Source organism: Nelumbo nucifera, chromosome 2, assembly GCF_055504915.1.
Source record: "Nelumbo nucifera cultivar China Antique chromosome 2, China Antique-T2T, whole genome shotgun sequence".
NCBI lineage: Eukaryota > Viridiplantae > Streptophyta > Magnoliopsida > Proteales > Nelumbonaceae > Nelumbo > Nelumbo nucifera.
This window is the reverse complement of record NC_142650.1, coordinates 112373641-112396887: the sequence shown is the minus strand read 5'-3', so window position 1 is coordinate 112396887 and position 23247 is coordinate 112373641. Positions and strand designations below refer to the sequence as shown.

Below are 23247 nucleotides of genomic sequence, written 5' to 3'. Positions count from 1 at the left end.
GCTCTAGTAGGCTCGAACTCGGCTTGTTTAATAATCGAGCCACTGAATTGGGCTCGAGCTCGGTTGAAACCGAGCTGAGCCGAGCTTTTCATGAGCTGAGCTCGAGCAGCTTGTGAAAATCTCGACTCTTTTCCACCCCTAGTAAAATCCTAACGAGGGAAGGTGAAATATCACTTTTGCCCCTATTTCAATAAATGCGCCAACTTGGAAATTACGTTTTTGTTCATCACTTTAATAGCATATTGAGTAGAGAACTCAGTCTGAATCTGAGAATGAACACCATCGATTGTGTGGGTTGCCGTTGAAACTCCCTTCTTCACTCTCATCGTCACTCAAGTCCAAGCCCAAGCAGAAGAACGTTGGAAATCTAATTCACATCCACCGCCACTACTGTTCCAAGGATGTGCAATCGCCGCTGCTGCTGCAACTCAAACCAGATCCAATGGAATATTATCCAAAGACCTCCCAATCTTTTCTAGTGCCAAAATTGCCTCCATCTTGTTCTTGTCGCCAGACTCTCCTCCTTCTCCACCATGACCACTACTGTTCCGAGGATGCACAACCGTCGTCGCCACTGCTGCAACTCGAACCAACGGCTATAACAACTTCCGTTCTCCCTCCTTTCTTTTTTACTTTTTCTTTTTTCTTCGCTCTCATCGCTGCTCAAGTCCAAGCCCAAGCCAAAGAATTCCAGAAATCTGATTCACATCAATTGCTGCTACTATTCCGAGGATGCACAACCGCCGCTACAACTTGAACCAGTAGCGATAGAAATTTCCTTTCTCCCTCCTTCCTCTTCTTCTTTTTCTTTTTCTTTTTTTAATTTTTATGGGAAAAAGCATTGTTTTGCCCTATTTTACAAAATTTAAAGGCGACTAGTGAACTATTTGTATTGTAATGGCGTTAAAACATTGTTTTAAAGGTGCTAAGTGTGCAGGGGGTGTGGTGGGCGTGCAACGACTACAGACAGTGGCGGTTTGGGCAGTGTGGGTGTGCATGTGAGAGGTGGGAGATGGTCATGGAGCATCTTTGGGAGGTGGTCATCACGCATTACCTATTCAGCCCCCTCCCCTTCCTTCTTTCTTCCTTCTTTCTTCCTTCTTCCCTTCTTCCTTTCTTCCTTCCTCTTCCCCCCCTCCTTCCTCCTTCCTCCTTCCTCCTTCTCCTTCTTCTTCCTCCCCTCCTTTCTTCCTCCTTCAAATTTATTCGATCGGTTGACAACCACTACTTCAGGTTTGTCTGGTATGGTAGAACCTGTGGCTCTGGCTATGGCAGAACCTGTATTCTAAACCTGGTTCGTCTGGCAAAACCTAAGCTCTAAACCTGTACTCTAATGGCACCCTAGTTTAAACCATAAAGGGCATTTTTTACCATCGAAGGGTAGTTTTGATATTATATGATGAATAATCAACCACGTGATGTCACATGTGAATGGCTCCTGACAAGACTTGATGGTGAGGGAGGTGTTAGTCAATTGTCCAAAACAATAGGGGTACTTTAAGACAATAGTCAAACAGTAGAGGTTGAGTTAGTCAATTAACTAAACCATATGTTTACTTTAAAAAATTTACCCTTTTAAAATCAATATTTCTTTATTTCAAGCTCACTAAACTTTAAGGGTGACATTTTCAGCCTAAATCTTGCCCGACCCCATGTTAGTACAACAGACTTCAAGGCTAGGCTTGGGCCCAACACTCTATGCCTAGCCCAAGCCCTGCATAGCCCACACATATTTATATTATTTATATGAATAATATAATGTAAGAAAGTTTTTAATTTTGGATTAACAAAAAAATAATTTTAGCACTAATTTATCCGAGAATACATAACTAAATCTCAGTTTACTCAATTGTAAATGTTACAACACTTGTTACAATTAACTTTAACAAAGCCCCAACTAGTTTAGGGTTGAAATCTTAAAAAAAAAATGAGGAAAGTGGTAGGAGGCATGTCCTCCAACGTGGTAGAGGACATACCGAAGCGAAGAGACCATGGATCGTTTAGATTCCTGACTATCGAGCTCTTTTCCACGTTTTAACTTCTAAGCCTTAGAAACGGTATCAATAAAGCCTGGAGTAATGATGTTCGTGGGACTAGGCTTTACCATAGAATCGTGACAATCGTCTTTTAACCTACACGAACAACTAACGTCCACCGGGTGAGTCAGAAGGAGTATTCCGCTCATTTTAGAGTGGAAGTGTAGCTTCTTCTATTTATTTTTATTTTTATTTTTTTATTTTTATTTTTCATTTTTTTTGCTGAAACAATTTGATTACAGGAGAGCCCGCGCCTAAAAGAACATACTTCAAATCTCATGGCCTTTCACGTCGCTTGCCCAATTACATGGTTCGGTTCATTTCACTTAGAATCTCTCTAAATTTAGCAGACCTCTCTCTCTCTCTCTCTCTCTCTCTTGATCACGGAATTACTTGTTCTGTCGATTGCAGCCGAAAAATCTGTTTCTGCACGCTTGGGTTTCCTCAGAAGCTTCAGAGTGAGAAGGGCCGGAAGGATTTCTTGGAAGAGGTTTTTAGGGTTGAGGATTTCTTGCGCGATCCGTGGTCGCTTAGGGCTAGAGAGAAGGGCACCGTTCAGGTAGTGGTCCCTCGGATTATTGTACCGACCGTAGCGGTAACTTCGGTGGCTGATGGGCTTGGAGGTGGAGATGGAGATGGGGAGGAAATCTTGTCGGCGCAAAACAAGCGGGCCGCGCTGCAGAAGAGGGCAGTTGCAGCGTCATTGGCTGCTGAGGACTATGCCCGGAGGTTTGAAACTGGAAATTTGGCGGTGAGTTTCTTCAAATTGTTAAATTGGTGGTCATGGCATGCTATGGATGTTTTACTTTTATCCGCATTTCACTTCGTTTATGTTTTCAGTGATGCTATACTGGATGTTTTATATAATTTCTCATTTTCTTGCCGTAGTGATTGTCTGTTGTGCACCTAATTTATAGTAGGATTAAACCCATGAGCTACATATTAAACTCTGAGAGGGAGTAATTCAGCAGAGATTCTGCAGGAAACAAGTATATCAGAAAATTTTTATGTCAGGAATATTAGCCATTTTTTTATTGATACAATTGAAGGGCGGAAGAGAGATCTTTATGTGGCATTCATTAATCTAGAGAAAACATATGATGGATGAATTTATTAAACAAACTTACCATGTCTTGTGGTGCATGTTGTTTGTTGATGACATAATATTAATTGATGGGACTAAAAGGGGATTAAATGCAGAATTTGGTTTATGGGCAAATGCCCTAAAACAATAGGTTTCAAATAAGTAGAACTAAAAAATATGTTAAATGCAAATTTAATAATAAGAGAAACTTAGGATTGGAGACAAGTAGATAATTCACAGTGACATGTTTCATTACATTGGTTTGATAATCCACGACAAGGGAGAGATTGAGAATGGTGCCACCAATAGAACTAGAGCATGATGAGCAAAATGGATGAGTGCATTTGCAGTCCTATGTGATAGGAGAATACCACTTGACTAAAAAGAAATTTTATAAAATGGTCGTAAGGCCAGCAATACTATGTAAATGACAGGATAACTGATCTATTTCAATGATTTTTCAGTAGAAATTACCAAAACTCTCATGCTGGGTTTGAGTCAGAGAGCAACCATTTGCGCAAAAAATGCCAAAGGTTAGGATTTAGGACTGCATCCAGTCTACCCCTCCCATGACCCCAGATAATGGAACCAACACTGGGCAATGGCCTTTTAAAATTTCCAAAACTAAAGTGGAAAATTGAATCAGAAAAGATAGAAGTCAAGCAAGCAAGCTGCTGCATGTTTTCTGGGTGAAGAAAAATATTCAGATCTAATCTCATTATTTGCTGGGTAGGGGGTAGGGCAATGGTAACTTAAAGTAAAAGTACAAGAGTACCTCCATGGCTTGAAAAAATGTACAAGAGTCACTAAACTAACTATGTTTTATGCCTAATAGAATTGAAAAACAATTACCTAGTGAAATCAAAAACCCGGTTTCTTCCTTTTCCTTGATCTTTTTAGACTTGCCACATGTCTATTCATACTTGAATGCTGTTCCCTCTACATCAAATGCTCTATGAAGCTGAGTGTTAAGCAGCCAAGAAATTACATATCCTAGAAATGAGTTTAGCAGAAATGCGAATGCTAAGTTGGATGGGTGGGAAACTAGAAAGGATAAGTATCAGAAATGAACTTGTTTGGAACTTCATCAAAAAAAAAAACCGAACTTGGGAGTAGCTCTATTAGGTGGTAAAATGAGGGAAAGTAGACTAGGATGGCTTGGTAATATGCAGAGAAGACCATCTACAGCACTGGCATGAAAAGGAGTTGATTGATGCTTGGTTTGTTTTTCACAAGTGATGTTGCAAATATATTTTTCCAAATTTTCTCTACTCTTGCATTTTAAGTAATTGGTTTGTTATTTATTCTTCTCAAAAGGTGCTGCTTGATGCTTATTAAATCTGTTTTGACAATATCAAAACCATTTGTGGGTGTATTAGTTGATGGAAGAACAATTATAGTTTGGTGGATTATCATTCAAAAGGAAGTAACTGTAAGGACAATATTTCAGGGAATAGAAGGCAGATTTTGTATTTCTTTTTGCCATATGGATACTGTAAATTGCCTTGATTTTGTTTGAGCTCAAAAATGGTTGAGTCGATGATTTTTTTTCCCACCACATTATGCTTTATGTGGATATACCATTCAGTTCATCCTAGATGCTTTGCAGAACAATTACGCTTTATTTGGTTGTTTCTGTGCTAGAAATATTTAAGAGGGAATAGGTTCCACAAGTCTTATAGGATGTTCTATTATCATAATCTTTCAAAGGCTTTTGCAAGGAGACAGGATTCCTTCAAAAAAGTTACGCATTTCTATTTATTGGAAGGAGTGGATTAGGATACTTTTCAAATAGAAGAGATCCTCCCTGGATGCAAATATTGGAAAGATTATTGAAAGAAAATGGTTTGATGCCATCTATTTTGGAGGAGTGTCATGGTTTCAATGCAAATGACTTCATGAATCAGTGGGAGACTAGGAAGCAATACATTTTTATTCTTCTTTTGTTGTGCAGGCATCTTTTGCGTGTATGTTGCATATGGAGCTTTTAGGTTCAATACTTTTTTATTTTTATATAGTTAATGCAGATTTCCTCTCTCTACCAAAATAATATTTATTTGTTTTTCTTTTCAATTTCAGGATGCATCTAAAGAAAATGCTTGGAATCTTGATGGAGAAAATCAGAATTCCTCTAATACCAAAGTGATGTGTCGGTTATGTTTTCAAGGTGAAAATGAAGGAAGTGAGAGAGCAACAAAGATGCTTCCGTGCAAAATTTGCAACAAAAAATATCATAGAAATTGCCTGAAGAGTTGGGCCCAACATAGAGGTGCCTTAACTGTCTCAAATCTTTCCAGATAAATTATGTCTGGATAGTTCTAGCATTTTCTGATGATATGTTTATATTGCATGTATTACAGATTTATTTCATTGGAGTTCATGGACCTGCCCCTCTTGCCGAATTTGCGAGGTGATTGTATTTATTTATATGTACTTTCTTTAATAAGAAAGTTTATTTCAATTTTTTATTATTACATTAGAAGAAAGATGAACCCATGCTCTAGCCTTTGTTTGGCAAACTCACTAGTTATTTGATATTTAGATGATGGGGAAAAAGGTGGTTTAGGGGAATGATGTTGTATAGCAATTAGCGGCAGGAGGATGAGCAATTATAATTACTTGTCATGCTTCTTTGTCTTTCTCTAATTGTTTGGACAGGTTTTATGTACATACTGTGCTATGAGAGAAATTAGTCAAGTATACTTCACATCTATTTTTAGGTATGCAGTAGCAAACATGACTGGACTTTAGCTGGAGTATTATCCAGAGGAGGTTCTGCAAGAGTGGAGTGTGCAGCATGAGAATTCGAAGCCATGTTTTCTAGATAACAACTAAGAACACAGTTCCTTGGTTTTGGTTCATTTGTAGAACTAATAATAAATAATGATTTTAAAGATACATCTGAGGCGTGCCTAGGCACACAGGCTACACACATTTTAAGCTATGCGCCTCGCCTAGGTCCAAAGCACACCACTTTCAAAAGGCACTCGCCTGGTCCACCTTGCACCTCAGCCCAGATGTGCACTTTTTTTTTTTTTACGCTTTTTGGTGTTTTTTAAGCATGGTGGCTGGGCCAGGTGTTCTGCCTTGGACTCCTGACCAAGCCTTTATAATTTTAATTATCTTTTATTTAAAATTGTAAACTCATTTTTTTTAGGGATTGAGACCCTAACATGGACTTGTTTGGACTTGCCTCAAGGGGCTTGGTACAAAGGTGACTTGTAGAATTAGGAATGAAAGATGTAACGTCACATTAACTATTTAAAATAATGCAATTGAGAAAGAAATAAAGAAATTAAAAGTTTGACATGCTAGAATATGTTTTGTATGCTATTTTTTGTTTTATTTTTGCATTTTCACTTTGAATATGTTTTATATGTTATGTTTATGTATTTAAGGCCATGTTTGGGAGTGCTTAAGTTAAAAATAAGTGCTTAAAAACAAGTGCTTATTCGAATAAGCACTTATTTGCATTTGGCACCCAACTTTTTCAAGTGCTTATTTTTTAAAATAAGCACTTATTTTATTTTGGGTGTTTGATAGTCTTTTTCTCTAATAAGCACTTAAATAAGCATTTGTGACTATTTTGTCCTTCATTTTCTTCCAAATTTTCGAAATATACCCTTTGAAAGAACTTTTATAAAAATACTTTTGTGAAAGCACTTTTAAAAAAGTACTTTTAAGAAAGTACCCTTATGAAATCACTTTTATGAAAGTATTTTTGTAAAAGCACTTTTATAAAGTGCTTTCGTAAAAGTAATTTCATATAAGTGCTTTTTTTATAACACTTCATAAAAGTATTTTCTTAAAAGTGCTTTCATAAAAGTATTTTTATAAAAGTGCCTTCATAAAAGTATTTTTTTATAAAAGTGCTTTCGTTATAAAGTTCAACTAGGGATAATTTTATAAGTGGTATTTTAAAATTCAACTAGGGATAATTTTGGAAGAAAAAAATTGAATAAGTGCTTATTGTAGAAGCACCCAGGTTCAGAATTTCGATATTTATTTGGCCGTATTAGCCAATATGTATCATATTGGGGCCTTCCCGATATGCCCCTACAAGGGGTGTTTTGGGTCAGGCAGTGGTTTAGGGGATAAACACTTAAACCGACCCCCTCAACCAGATTCGAAAAAAAAAGAGAAACAGGCACCTATACAGGCCGATATGCCCTATTTGCATATCGGCCTGTATCAATATTTTGAACCTTGATAAGCACTTAAAAAGTTGGAAATTTGGGCTTAAAAAATAAGCCCTTATTTTTAAAATAAGCACTTATTTCGGGCTTATTTCCCAAATACCAATGAGTGCTCAATGGCCCAAATAAGCACTCCCAAACATGGCCTAAATTTTATCTAATAGGCTCTTTTAAATACATTTAGTTTAAAATCAAAATTTGAAAATTTTAATTAATCCTTTTTTAATATTTTCTTTATTTATTTAGATTTTTTACATTTTTTTTTGCAATTTTTTGATTTTTTTTTTAATTTTGTGCCTTTCTTCAAAAAGGTGCATGCCTCGCCTTGTGCCTTGGGCACAAAATGGCCTTTGCACTTTTAAAACACTGATGATAAAATTTTTACAATAACTTGGCCCTGTCTGTACCTTTTGTTGACAAAATGCAAGAAACCTTCCAGTTAGGATGTAAGCAAGACTCCCGTATACATTTTCTTGTTCACTTCCTTAACTTAATGCTTTTATTGTGCCATTCTTGTCATTGCCATCGTCGTCGTCTTGTGGCCATCCAAGTGGGAATGACAGTGCACATCCTGTTCCTCCTTGCAGTTTGGTGCCTCTTGTAGTTCTTTCTTGAAGAAATTAGAACTTACCTGTTTAGCCTTGATGAACAAGATGGCAACTTGCTTGATTAAAGTTAAACAACATCAAGAGCAACCATTTCTTATCTCTTCTATTAAATGCAATTTCTATTCCCTTATGGATTAAGAAATTTGTTTTCTTTTTAATCTTGGAGGCAGATTTCATGTGCCCCCTATATTATTGTTGAAGGCACACAAGTCAGTGCCTTCAGTAGACAATCTTTTTGAATTCCAAATAAACTGATCTTGTTGAATTAAAAGAATTTCTAAAAATGCTTGCCTGTTAACCCCTTTTGTAGCAAGCATTCCAAAGATTTGGTTTCTTTGATGAATACAACTGTCTACTAATTAATTTTCCACCCTTGGGATCCTTCTGAATAAATAATTGAAAACTACAAGAAAGATTTTACTTATCTGATTAAGTCCTAAGGACCCAAGGCTTCAACTGACGACAACTTAGGAGAAAGTTGTATCCTGCCCAAATCCTAAGCTGTAGCCCACCATGAGATGGTGCAGTAGATTGTAGATTTCTGCTAGAGAATCCGTTATCTATTATGGCTAAAAACAACTCAACATTTTACTCTTTCCTTTTCTATATTGCTAAACAAAAAGCGTTAAACTGGTTGATAGTCTTGCGATACTTTTTCAAGATAGAGGATGTGTTTAAATTGCTACAACTTTTTTGAAAGAAAAGGGAAGGTATTTCATTCAAAAAATGAGATATATCATGTACATATATAGACTAGTTTACAGTGAATACATCTGGGGAGGGTCTATTATCTATCAAATTTGTCTCCCACCCTGCCAGCTACACAAGTGAAGTCAAATGATAAAAAAAAAACAGCATGGGATATGTTCTTGAACAACTTATCAGCCGCCAAACAAGAATGTGTCGTGGCTGTAACCTTGTGAATCAAGAACATTTAGTAGGAGAGATAAGAGAATATTTGGAAATAAATCTGGGTTGTTTCTGGAATATGTAGAGGCATTAGTCCATGCATTTGGGATTCGGTTTTGGTTTTTAAACAGTTTAAGAGACTTAAATTGGATGTATGGTAAGACTCAATGGAGCAAGATCATGAGACATTGATATGGACATCGGATTTTTGGTAAGACAATATGGGGCTCTGTATACTGTATTTATTATTATTATTTTTGTAATTAGTGTATATCTCAATGTCTCTGAAGTCTTCTATGTATTATTGAATTCCTTTTTTGACAAATCTCTTTTAATTTCTTTTATTACATGTTAATGAGATCACTAGTTATCAATAAAAAATGTTTCCATGCCATATCTATACCATAATCCATACCCATTTCCTGTTGTATCCTTTGGATACTGATACTTAAACCATGTATAAGTACCTAGATATCATAGGTACAGTGCATTATAGGAAACTCAATGTTTGCACAACTGTGAGCTTCTTCTCCCTGTTTTTGTATTTGAAGGGTACTTTTGTAATTTTTAACAATTTATCTCATATTAATCATGGCAAATAAGTAATTAACAGTGGGAACACCACCACACCTTTAACAAGAATTGTGGAGATGTTAAACCAACTTGTCAAGTATTTGAATATTGGTGGTAGCCTAAAATCTAACAACTAAAATGGAGGGGGGGTGTACACAATCTGATGTTATCAATTTTCACATCAAGTGTAGGTTCTGACAAAACCTTGCCAGGATTTTGATGGATAGTTTCCAATGTTATTCCTAAAACAGCTGCTGTGGTAACTGACCAGAATGAATGGCCTGTGGTGTGGTATCCAAATTTTGGGAGACAACTTAATGAGTGGGGAAAGGAAGACTTGGCTAGGCTCTTTCAACAGCTGCAGGCCTGCGTCCCTGCCCCTGAACAGAAGACTGGTTGACCCAATGGTTAATGATTTCCCATGGAAGGAAATTTGGTTCCCCAATGGCCCCATAAAGGTACTGCTCCTAGTCTGCATTGCTACATTGGGGAAATGCCTCATAATGGATGGTTTGACTATGGGGGGTATGTGCAGGTAAACATTAGAGTGTCTTTTGTTGCCAGGAAAGGGAAACAGTGTATCATCCATTTATAAGGTGCTGTTTTGTGAGAAGTATTTATAACTACTTCTGCGATTTAGCTACTTGTTCCTGGTGATATCCAAGAAATGTGGGGGAAAACTTGGAGGGGTGTAAATTGAAGGGCATGAGCAAAAGGAGTAATGTTCTATGGACCACCATACTATTGGTGGTAACATGGGTAATTTGGAAGGAGAGGCAGTAAAGGCAATTTGATATCACAGGAAGGAGTCATGCAGAGGGCTATAGCCACCCTTTTCACTTGGCGGGCAGCACATGATCCCATTCAGCAATATTCCACACCATTCTTTTTTCTGACCATGGATAACTATCTGTTTTTCTGTGCATGCATGTGTGACTAGTGTGGATCCTCATAGTGGCGATCATTAACACAATGCTTTAACTTTTTTCAAGAAAAAAAGAACATTTCCTTTGGTGCATCAAAATGTACTTATCCCCTACCCAAACACATGATGTTGCTAACTTGCTAGTGCATCAATATGCATTTAGACAGACAGTCCAAAAAACCACTGACATTTACTCATGTGGTTTTGTTTGTCAGTTAAGTCTTGTTCTAATCCACTTGTTGGTCTTGTGGTGACTACTTTAAATTGTTTGCATCAAACATGGTTTTAAATAGTATTCTTTCTTTGATCCTATTTTTGATGCACAATGCCAAAAATATTATTCTGATTCGCTTGTTCTGTTTTTTTCCAGGTATGTCGCAGAACGGGGGATCCAAATAAATTCATGTTTTGTAAAAGGTGTGATGGTGCATACCATTGCTACTGCCAGCAGCCTCCACACAAGGTGAGATTCTCCATTTATTTCTCTTAAACTTCCATAGAATGATTCAAATAACCACCCTACTCTCCTATTTGTAGCAGAATGTTAGTGCTGGCCCTTATTTGTGCCCAAAGCATACAAGGTGTCATAGCTGCAGGTCCAATGTTTCTGGAAGTGGCCTAAGTACAAGGTACTGTTTTTTTTTTTAAATCTCTGAATACTGAAGGGAATCCTTTTTATATTATTCAAAGTCAAATTTTCACTTGTTAGCTGTTGCACTGTGAGGTATCAATCATAATGTATTAACTATTGAGTCGATTGTTAATATGGTTATTCTTGCCTTGAAGCTTCACATTATCTTGGTATCTTGGCATAATTCTTGAGTTGTAAAATTGCAATTCTGATTGTATTTTTTAGCAAGTTGTTTTAAGATGCTTAAATGGATATGGTATAGCAGAACCAAGTGGTGGAACAAGATTCATGTAGCCGACCGCAGAGTGAATACACAAGTAGGAGAGAAAGAGATCTGAATATTGAGATGGAGTTCAAACAGCAATCCACATGGAGACGATTCTTGAAGGCTGAAGTAAAAAAAATTGCTCTTCGAGAAAACCAGAATGCAAGGTAAAATATCATTGAAGATGAGGGAGATGAAGAAAGCCATGGTAATACTGGTAGGGGCTGATGTAGTTGAATGGCTTTGAGGTTGTCTGGATGGGGCACTAACTGCCAACAGAAATGCAGAGTGGAGAAGCTCGAAGGAAGGGAATAATAGGAGATACACAGCAGAGAGAAGAAGTAATGCTAAAGGCCGGTTTCTGGCTGTATTGGAAGTGTTCGGTGAAAGCAAGAAACAGTTAGTATGCTTGCCTGAAGGAAAAAAAGGTGTAATATGGAGGGAGATTAGAAGCATCTTGCAGGAGTTTCTGAAAGTGCAGAAGGAAGAGAAGTCTCCAGAGATTTCTATAGAAGAAGTAGGAAGCTATACTTCTGAGAAAGAAATGGGGGTCAACTTGGTAGTGGACAGCCTAGGCATTGGGAAGCTAACCTGCAGAATAGAGAAGGATGAATGGGAAAAGAAATTAGTAGCTGTTGTGAAGAAGAAACTAGAGGATTGGAGGAGAATCGCAGAAGACCTAATCAAAGTATTGAGACTGAAGGGTCCTGTCTTAATTACTCCTTTTGAAGACTGCAAAGTTTTGATAGACTTGCTGGAGGATGAAGTGGAAGTAAGTGCATTGAACTTCCAATTAACAGAAGAAACAACCACAGTTACAAAATGGTCCCCTAGCTCAAACTTGAAGGACTTAGAATTGATGGATGGAATTACGGTCAAAATTGTTGGACTACCTTTCCACCTATGGAAGAAAGAGGTGTTTGAGTCCATTGCTTTGTTATGTAAGGCCCGACTTGATGGTGTTTTCATCTTAGATCTTCGATCAACAGCCATTAGACTGGGTAGAGTTAAACCTCATGAAATCTTAAGGAAAATTTAAATCTTTGCAAACAACTGCTTCTACTCAGCTTGGCTTCTATCCTCCATTGAAGCTAGCTTGTGGAGAGAGTCCAAAAGGGAGGAGGAAGAGAGGGTAGAGGAAGATTATCTAGGTGGCAATTATCGACTGACCAATTTCAAATTGGCAGAGACTAACACGTTTTTGGAAGGTCTGAAAAAGAAGAATATAAAAGGCTCACAAGCAGGGGAAAATGTTGAACGTGCAAGGCAAGAAAAAGGAGGGAGCAAGACCTATGCTCAAGCCTTGACAGATGGAGTAAATGCACAACCAACTGTTCAAACTTATTCGACCAACGTTGGGCCATCAATTGAACCTTCCAAGCTTTTGAGGTTTGAATTGGGATCATTACGTGGAAAGGCCCCTGCGAACCAACTCTTAGATGGGCCTGCTTTAGAAACTGGGGCTAAGTGGGGGAATGCTTTAAACCAAGTTGGGCTGGCCTCTAACGAATCAAATAACTTAAAGGGCCCTACGAGTGGGCCTAATTCTAAGAAAAATTCAAAGGTGGGGAGATCAATTTTATAAGATGGGTCGGTTATAAGAGAGGGGTCATGCGATAGGGGTAGGGATTAAGACGATAGACCACAATCTAGGTCTATCATCGTCTAGCTTGAGCCAGATCTTGAAGAAGCCAGCTACAAAACAATCGATGGTGGAAAACTTTGATTGGAGATTGAGATTGGTCCCATACTCCACAACTCCTAAGCGCACCAACCCAAAGTTTGACCACTAGAGGGTAGATGAAGAATGGACTAGGTGCATTGTGATGAAGGAAGGTTTGAAGATGTGGTTTTGTTTGAAGAGTCCAGTCTAGGCAGCATAAAGAGCATTTCGAAGCTATTGTTGGTAGAGGCAGATTTTGGTACATAGCTTCTCTTTGCAGATGTATCACCGACAAAACAACACTTTCTTTGGATCATGGTAGGAACAAGTTGTCAGAGGGTCGCCCTACGGGTGAGGTAAATCCTTCGATTCAAGGTGAAGGAGATCTGGTTCTGGGTCCAGAGCTAGGCCAAGAAATTTGTAGTCCAAGCTTATCTTCTCTTAATTCGAAAGGCAAAGAAACAGTCTCTCCCTGTTCCCCTTTTAGTGCATCACAAGATAACTTGGAGGAGAGCACCCATAGTGAAAGCCCTTTCCTTCACAAGTCCTTTGGGTCTGGAAAGATATCGAGTGTTGGAACCTCTGGTATGTTTAGTCAACCCCCTGTTTTTCATAAAGTTTATTGTACTAATCCCTCCCCTTCCCCTATTGTTGATTTTGTCCAACCTACAGGTGAGGCCTTGTCCATCCCAGATGCTGCCTGCCCCGGTGAGTTGGAAATAACAGAGGTCTTAAGGGAGGTGGGAGAGGTAGAAATTTCAAGGAAGGGGAAAGGATTTGGGCCTTAGTACTACAAACCTTTCACATTCTAGTAGAGGAGGAATTAGGCAAAGACCTGTAAAAGGAAGAGGAGGTTAACACTCCAAATCCTGCTACTAGAAGGAAAGGCAATGAGTGCTTTGAGAAAGATACAACAGCTAAAAAAACAAAAAGGAAGGGGTAGAAGAAGAGTCAGAAAAGAGAGACAACCACAAGTCAAGAGGAGAGTAAAAAGGTTTTAGAAGAGACACCAAAAAGGAGAAAGAAGTTGAGTGAGATGTAGAAGCTCAGGTGTGGAGTGAACTATGATAAAGGTGGCACTAGAAGGAAGGGAAGGAAATTGGATTAGGTGGGAGCCTTAGGTAGGGGTTGTTTGAAGGTTTGATTTCATGATGAAGATAATTAGTTGGAATGTTAGAGGTTTGGGGAGTTCAAGGAAAAGAAGAGTGATCAAGGAAGTACTTAGAGAGATTAGACATTGTGCTAATCCAAGAATCAGAGATTTCCGAAGTAGATAGGAGATGGGTGAGTGTCTAGGCTTCTAGAGGACTCCTCACCCATCTTGGGGGGCCTCAGGGGGGATTCTGACAATCTAGAAAAATGAAGAGTTGGATTGCTCCAAAGAATTATTTGGTATTTTCATGGTTACAACAAAATTTAGGAGGAGACAGGATGGGTTGGAATGGGCACTAACAAATGTTTATGGTCCAAATTTGTATAGGGAAAGAGAGGAGCTTTGGTAGGAGCTTGCAGCTATAAGGGGACTGTAGGAGGGTCCATGGATTTTGGATGGTGATATTAATGTGATTAGATTTGTCTATGAAACAAACAACCCCAACCATAGGATCACCTCAAGCATGAGGAAGTTCAACCACTTTGTGGACTCCTTTGAGTTAAGGGAGTTGCCAATGCTACAAGCTAATTTCACTTGGTCTAACTTTCAAGAAGAGCCTAGCTACTGTAAGTCAGATAGATTCCTTCTCTCTTCAGATTGGGAGAAATTTTGGAGAGGGCTGACTGTAAGAGCTCTACCTAGAACTATGTTGGATCATTGCCCAACTAGACTGTCACAAGAAAGATTGGGAGGTCCATGCCCGTTTAGATTTGGAAATATGTGGTTGCTCCACCCGAAATTTAAAAGTAAAGTGAAAGATTGGTGGGATGAGGACCAAGTAGCTTTTAGATGGAAAGGTTATAGATTCTATAAGAAGCTACAAAAGTTGAAAGCTAGGATTAAAGATTGGAATAAAGAGGAATTCAGTAGAGTTGAAGAAAAAAAAGGAGACTATCATTAAAAGGATTCAAGATTTAGACCCAGTGGAAGCTTGTGGAAGTATGGGGGCAACAGAGAGGGAGGAGAGGTGGAGGTTAAAAGTTGAACTAGAGGAATTCCTTAGAAGAGATGAAACAAGCTGGAGACAAAAATCAAGATGCAAATGGATGAAAGAAGGGGATGGTAATACAATATTTTTTCATAACTTGGCAAGTGGAAGGAAAAGGAAGAATACGATAGAAAGTCTGGATTGGAATGGAGAAGTGCTGACTAATGAAGAGGATATTGCAAGAGCCCTAGTTGAGCATCTTAAATCCATCTTTGACAGCCCTAGTAGTGTGAGAGAGCCTCTAGTTGATTTTGAATGATAGATGGGTGACAGAGAATTGATGGAGTCCTTGGGGAGACTTTTTGAGAGTCGGGAGACAAAAGTGACCCTTTTCTCTATGGATAGGTCAAAAGCCTTGGGTCCAGATGGCTTTACAATGGCCTTTTATCAAGACTGTTGGGACATTTGAAGGGAGGACTTGATGGAGGTATTCTTAGAATTCTTTGAAAGAGGGAAAATTAATTCGGGTGCAAATGCGACTTTTTTAGCTTCGATCCCTAAGAAGGTGGGGTGCACACTATCCTAAGGATTTTAGACCCATAAGCTTGATTGGGAGCATGTATAAGTTAATTTCCAAAGTTCTTGCCTTGAGGATTAAAAACGTACTCCCATCTTTAATCAAGGGGCTTTTGTAGTAGGGAGACAAATCATCGATCAAATCCTTATTGCTAATGTGTATAAGGATTACAGGAAAAAAAAGGTGAAAACGGCTTGATTTGTAAACTTGACCTAGAAAAAGCCTACGACTTGGTAGATTGGGACTTCTTGTTGGATCTTTTGAAAAATAGAGGTTTTGGAGAGAGGTGGTGTAAAACTGGATTAAAGGTTGTATAACTACTTGTCACTATTCCATACTGGTTAATGGTGTAGCTAGAGATTTCTTTCATGCTAAGAGAGGTCTCAGACAAGGAGACCCTTTGTCCCCCTTCCTTTTTACTCTGGTAGCGGATGTTTTGAGTGTGTTGATAATTAGGGCTGACGCAAGAAATTTAATCAAAGGTTGTAGAATTGGGACACATCAAGTGATAGTCACACATTTACAATTTGTAGATGATATCATCCTTTTTTGTGAAGGGGAACCAGAGGAAATGGAAACTTTGAAGCTCTTAGTGACATACTTCGAGAGGGTTTCTAACTTGAAATTAATTGGAATAAGAGCTATGTAGCGGGATTAAATTAAACCGGCAAGGAGAGGTGATACTTGTGGCAACATCTCTAGGTTGTGGGGTAAGTGATTGGCCAATGGTTTATTTGGGTTTACCCTTAGGGGGAAACCTAGATTAGAGAGTTTGCACCTAGTTTATTTCTTGTCCACTTTCAAGTCTACTTTGGCCAACCTACCCATTTATTTCTTGTCCACTTTCAAGCTTCCTGTGAAGATAGCAAGTCAAATTGAAAAGTTGATGAGGGATTTTCTTTGGGAATTGGGTGACTCGAAAAAGGATCACCTAGTGAAGTGGGAAGTTGTCACTAGGAGGCGAGAGGACGGGGGCTTAGGCATTGGTAATATTAGATCAAGGAACTTAGCCTTGTTAGGAAAGTGGTTATGGAGATTTCTTGAACCTAGCCTTGGTTCTCCTCTCTCTCTTTGGTTGCAAGTGGACTCCTTCGTCTATGCGGAACCTTTTTGACTCTAGCTTCTTCCAGTTCCAAAGAAGAGAGGCAGGGTGATGTGAAAAACAACTAGAGCAGTTGTATTATGGTCAGTGTGGGAGGAGAAAAATAATAGGGCTTTCCAATGATAGGAAAGAACCAAGGAAACACTTATAGAGGGCATCACTACCAGGATCATACATTGGCTGAAAGCTTTGGAGCTTTTTAAAGACTTTTCTTTCACTGGCTTCACTAGAGGATGGAGTGTCATAGTTGGTTCCTCATCTTTCTCCCCATCAGTTCAGGAAAGTTGGACCTCGCCGCCTTGTTCTAAAGTGAAACTAAATTTTGATGGAAGCTCTATAGGAAACCTGGGCCCCTTGGGAATAGGGGGTGTTTTCAGAGATGAGGGAGGTAGATTGCTGGCCCTGTATTCATGCCCTATGGGGGTGGGAGACTCCCTAAGAGCAGAAGTTTTTGCTTTACTCCAAGGTCTCAGATTGGCAAAGAATTGCGGATTGCAACAAATAGAAGTGGAGGGAGGCCCCAAACTGGTAATAGGCTGGCTGCAATCTAGAAGCTTGGGCACGTGGCTTTTCAGACATCAACTAAGGGAAATCTCAAGCTTAGCAAGGGAGATTGGGGTGAGATTTATTTGGGCAAGATGATCAGCAAATGGTATGGCTGATGCTTTAGCAAAGCAAAGAGTCAATAGGCAAGAGTAGTTTTGGGCCTGTTTTTGAGACAATTTGTATCAAAGGGTTCTCCATCCGGCCCTTAGATGGTGGCAGATGTAATTTTTATCCATTATTATTAATGAAAGTTACCGTTTCCCATAAAAAAAAAGATGTTGCCTTAACACCTTGTCCTTTGGATGCAATCAGACTTTTTTATTTTAATTTTTTAATAACATTTCTTTTCTTTTACTATTTTTTTGACTAAAGGTAAGGTAAAATTTTATTAATTCAAAGATAATGATACAAGAGAATTTTATTGGAAGGCATATTATCTTTACCCAACGAGATGACTAACTCTTACTCTTAAAATGTGCAGATGGTTTCTAGGGTATACTTTCTGTGATGCTTGTGGCAGATTGTTTGTGAAAGGAAATTACTGCCCTATTTGCTTGAAGGTGCCACTTTTTTGCTCCAAAATAATGAATTTGTTGGCTTTTGCTTTTAGCGTACCATTACTATTACTTTCCGAAGGGATCCTTGCTTAATGTGATGGTCAAAATGTGGGTTTGAGTCTAATAGCGCAATAATATGCTGGAGGTTATGTTCAAATTCAGAACCCTCCTCCTAAGACGTGTGGGTAACCAGGACTAGCATTGGACAATAGCTTTTTACTGGTGGTACTTTATTTGTTGAGTACATTTATTGAAAGATCACTAGAACTTGAAATAAATATATAGGTGGTTAAGGAATCTTAATCTTAATGGGGTGGTCTGTGGGAGGTTCAGAATGATCTGGTATCTGGGGTGTACTTATTGATGCTGATAGATAATTTTCCTTACATAATACATACCTTGTGCCAGTGGGATTAAGAGGTTAAATCAGAGCAGAGCTATTATTTCTCTTCCAGGTTCTCTGTCTTTCCTTATCTATGTAATATGAGGGTATCATTATTGATAGAAATTCCTAGGTTTTCATTGACTGGATGATGGTCTAGAGAGCCTTTGAAGTCTTAGCTAATTGGCTGAGAGAGCCAATCTGATGTGGTTCAAAAATCTGGACTACATAATTACAGTGGAATTGGATTGATTCCTAAAGTTTATCCTTGATTGTAATGTCTCCCATGCATATCAAACTTCAAATTAGATCAACTTTCCCGTTGAAATAGTCCTAAAGAAAGCCTTGGGATTTCAAGAAAATAATCCTCAAATTCTACATTAAACAAATTTGCTTTCTTAACTTAGGGCTACAAGTTAGACAAATGATCAATTTATTGTTTTTTTTTTCAATATATGCATGCATACTATTTGGCATATAAAACTGGGTGTGCAAATGGATTGGTTCAAATTTGGATAGGGGTATATCCAAATTCAAGAGATCCAAACTTTATCCAATATCTGATGGATATGCAAAACATGGATACAATTTTGATTCGTTTACATATCTGAGTATCTGATTCAATTAAAATATCAATAAAGTTATATAAAATTAGCATTAATTCAGAAAGTTAATTATAAAACAAGACATATATATATATATATTATGAATGAAAAAGTAGATTTATATAAATACAACTCGTGCCTCTTCTTGGATCTCCTGTGTTGCCTCATATTTCTGGGTTAATAAATTATCTTCATTCATAAAAAAAAATTAATTCTAAAGATTTTTATTACTAAAAGTAATATTATATGTATGTATATTTGATTGAATTGGATCGGATTTTAGTGGATTAGATCAAGCAATATCTAAATTTGATCCAATTAATAAGCAGACCATGTTTTCAGTTCCAATCTGATCTGATTATAAATAAATGGACATCTTAATCCAACTTAAACAAATTGGGCTCGAATTCAAATCTGATTAAATCTGATCTATTTGCAGACCTATATAACTAGGGAATTAACCTAGAATTTGGATTTCTCTTTATTAAATTCAATCACCTATTGCCTCCAGAGAAGATGTTGACCAGATTCATTTGTCTAACTTGTAGGTTTATAGAGATTCTGAACTAACACCAATGGTTTGCTGTGACGATTGCCAGAAATGGGTGCACTTGCAGTGTGATGGTATCAGGTTAGTTGCTGCTGTTTTTTTAGTTTTTTGATCAACAACTGAAACTTTTTTGATCTATTATGAAAGAATGAGTGAACTACAGTATTGCAAATTGTGCCAAGCAGTCTCTTTGGTAAGCTGACCCAACATATCAACCTCCTTAAACGTCCATTATATTTCAAAGTATGTTCAGTCTCCATAGGAAATATCCCCGATATAACTGATGTTTATGAGCCCTTTGTCCAGCTAAATCAGCTAGACTGTTGGCAGTTTGTCCAGTCAAAAGATTGCCATATTTTCATAGTCCCATGATGTGCCTATATATCTGGTCCTTGTTATTTTAATCCATCCCATTCTTAATCATTGTAACACTGCCAGTACCTCAGTCCATGTAAAGCCACTGTAGCCTATGGGCCCAGAGTAAATAGTTAGCAATAGTATAATGCCATGACTATATTTTGAACATTTAAACAATTCCTGACTACAATTTCCGGCTCTATTTGCATTCTCCACCCTAAAAAATGAACCAATTACCAGTTTCCTCGTTTCCTCAAACTCAAATTCCGGATTTGGTTGGAACTTGGGTTTGAGAATAGCACTCAGGGACACAGAACTGGATAATGTTTCTTCTCTTTTGTCCATTCTTGATGGGATTTTCTTGGAACCCACAAAGACAGATAGTAGGATATGGTCTTTGTCTCCCACTGGATCCTTTACTTGTGCATCATTCTTTAAAGCCCTGATACAACCAGAAATTCCTATTGGACTGTCATTCCCTATCAAGGAAGTGTGGTGTACGCCTATACCTCCGAGGGTTAGGAGCTTTTGTTGGGGAGTTTTCCTTGAAAGAATCAACACAGGTGACCTACTTCAAAGAAAAAGACCCAATAGCTGTTTATCTCCACACCGTTGTGTTTTTTGCAAAGCTGCTGGTGAGTCTGGGTACCATTTAATAATATCTTGTGTTTTGGCAAAAAATATTTGGTATTGGTTTGCTTCTTTATTTGGGTGCAGGTGGACACCTCCAACTAGCCTGCAAAGCTTGTTTTCCTCTTCACTTATTGAATGCTCAATGAAAAGATCAAAGAATTATGTGGAGATGCGTGAGAGCTGCTGTTTGTTGGACATTATGGGAGGAAAGATATGCAAGGATCTTCTCGGAAAAGGCGAGAGGCTTGGAAAATATGGTAGAATTGATTCATATAAGAGTAATATACTGGCTGAAGACAATGAAGGAGTTTACAGATTTTTCAACAAACGATTTGCTAAGAAAGTGGAAAGAAGTTGCTAGTTCAGTTACAGAAGAAGAATTTGAATCTCATGTGGAACCCTCCACCTCCTGGGTTTATCAAACTAAAATTTGATGGCAGTAACATGGGGAATCCAGGGCCTTCGGGTATTGGGGGGTTCCTAAGGGATAAGAGAGGTAATGTAAATAGCTTTGTTCTCTAGTCCAATTGGAGTGGGAGACTCCTTGAGGGCTGAGGTGTTAGTAATGTTGGAAGGGGTGCAAAGAGCCAAAGAAATTAAAGTTAAGAAACTGATTATAGAAGGAGATTCTGCGGTTGTTGTGGATTGGCTGAAAGAAGACACTTCCAAGATGTGGAGCTACAACAATGAGAAAAGAAAATTCAAGTGGCTGATTAAGGATATGGAAGTCCTATGTACTTGGGTTAAAAGAAATGCTAAATCCTTTGCTGATGGATTGGCTAGGCAAGGAGTTTTTAGAAATTCTGGGTTTTGGGCTTAGTTGTAAGGTTTTGAGTGTTTAATTCAGATGTATTTCTGTTCTGGGGAGTTAAGGTTCTTTAGCTCCTCTTCCCTGTAACTTTTTTCCAATATTAATGAATTCTGTGGTTATTGATAAAACAAAAAAATCCTTTTACATGGCACTGATAAGGGAGCAGATGGTTGTCGATCAGGTGGAAGGAGTGTGGGGGAATTCTATCCCCCACCCCAGAGTGTCATTGGATCTTAACTTCAGACCATCTGAAGAATAGAGGTTTCTGCTTGGCAGGTTTCTGTTATCTTTTCTGTTCGGATGAGGAAACAGCATTCCACCTGTTCTACACTTGCAGGTTGGCCGATTTCATGTGGATTTTTTTCTCCTTTCTATTTGGAATGAACTTATTTCAGTCTTTGACTACAGCAGAGTTATTCTTTGGCCAAGATTTAATGGGAGCGAGAAAGCAATTATCATGTGGAACTGCATCCCTTTTTCAGTCTGTTGGCTATTATGGAGAGAAATAGAAGATTATTTGAGAACAAACAAAAGAACATTTGAAGGCTATTAGCTATGGTTGAGAATTCAGTATCCGATTGGATTCTGGTGCATCCAGATTTTCTTCAGATTAGCAGAACAGAGTTGGGAGAGAATTTTTGGAATTTTCTTGAGTTACAGACTTGTAATCTTGACCAGTTCCTTGTCTCCTGATTTAACTATTGGAGTGTGATTTGTGTTAGGTTGCGGCTGGGTGTTATCTTAACGCCCCCGGGTTGTATGAATCTTTTTTCTTTTAATGAAATTTTGTATTCTGATTCTTCAAAAAAAAAGAGGGGGGAAGAGGAGGAGAATAGGAGGAATAGAGAGGGCTGATAATAATCAAGGATGGAACAGTGGAAATTAGGAAGATAGTAGAGAGGGAGGTGACAATGGGAAAATCCTTGGGTCTGTTCTTCACTTCTTCTATGGAAGGGAAGAGAAAGGCATTTGAACAGTTTGAGATAGATAGGAGGAAATTAAAACAGGGGATTTGGAATCAGATCATTAAAGCCAAGATTAAAGCAGAATTCTTCTCAGCTTGGCCAAGCATCTGTGACGGAAGGAAGGCAAGATCTTTGGAGCCATATCTCTTCTGTGGTCAGCTGGGCCTTGTAGAATGTAAGGATCCAAAGAGTATTTGAAGATAAATCTAAAAACATTGAAATACTTGTAGTGGTGGTGGGAAACTAGTGGTGAATTGGGCTTGGGTTCTTCTAGAATTTGCTCAAATCAGTGATTCAAATATGGGGGAGAATTTTTGGAATGGTGAGGTGACATCTTGCCACCTCCTTGTTTGTACTTCCTTCTTTTGTTTAATGAATTCTTTCTTTTTATTCTTCAAAAAAAGGTATGAAGAATAAAAGGATTTTTCTGAAGTCAGAAAGAAAAAGAAAAAAGGTTGAGGAGATGGGTGAGAAAATGGGAGGAAGGAGAAGGGAGGGAAGAGGATTTGTTGGGAGTTTATTGGAGGGACTGTTTGCAGAAAAGAAGGATGGTGGAGGGTGAAAGTGGATATGAGATGATGATTAAGGAATATCAGGGGCTGAAGTAGAAGGTTTTAGGTAAGGAGTGTGGTAAGAATTTTCAAGGTGGAAGAAGAAATTAGTTGAGATGTTGAAGTCAAGGTTTGGAATTTGGTTAGGTTAGTAGCATCTGTGGTTTTTCTGTTGCTGGATGGGTTGTGGTGATGTCTGAATTAATCAAGTCAAGAAAATTGTCTTTGGGGTTAGTGTAAGGGATAAGATGGAATCTCAAAATTGTAATTTGGTTATTTGGTGTTTTTAGTTTGGTTTTGTTTTTGTTGTTGTTTTGAGTTGTTCTAGGTGTTGCCTTGACACCTCATTGTATTTTTTTTCCTCAATGAAAATTTTTCTTTTACTAATCAAAAAGAAGAAGAAGAAGAAGCTCAGCTCTGTATTCCCTTTGCTAAACTTTGTCTAAAAGGAACTTTTGACCATTATCATAGAGCCATTGGTTGAACAGAATAGCTTGCTTGACCATGTTAACTAGACACAACATGGACAGACATGGATATGGTGTGGGTACAGATCTCATACCTGAAATTAAGGTATCCAGGATGAATATGAAATCAACTATCTGGGGTATCCAGATAAAATAGATGCTTGGATCTGTGC

At 38.2% G+C, this 23247-nt stretch overlaps 1 protein-coding gene across 2 annotated transcripts in view; it reads left to right on the top strand.

The window, feature by feature from the left end:
* The first annotated feature begins 2155 nt into the window (after positions 1-2155).
* Positions 2156-23247, top strand: part of LOC104585900 (uncharacterized) — a 30577-nt gene continuing 9485 nt past the window's right edge. The window contains exons 1-8 of one of the 2 annotated variants that reach the window (XM_010242933.3): positions 2156-2346; positions 2448-2787; positions 5200-5389; positions 5481-5530; positions 10702-10794; positions 10872-10960; positions 17678-17756; positions 19289-19371. In XM_010242933.3, coding sequence (XP_010241235.2) covers positions 2315-2346; positions 2448-2787; positions 5200-5389; positions 5481-5530; positions 10702-10794; positions 10872-10960; positions 17678-17756; positions 19289-19371 — 956 coding nt within the window. In that variant the 5' untranslated portion in view covers positions 2156-2314. The remainder of the gene's footprint in view (positions 2347-2447; positions 2788-5199; positions 5390-5480; positions 5531-10701; positions 10795-10871; positions 10961-17677; positions 17757-19288; positions 19372-23247) is intronic. The other variant, XM_088897372.1, reaches the window with a different exon arrangement.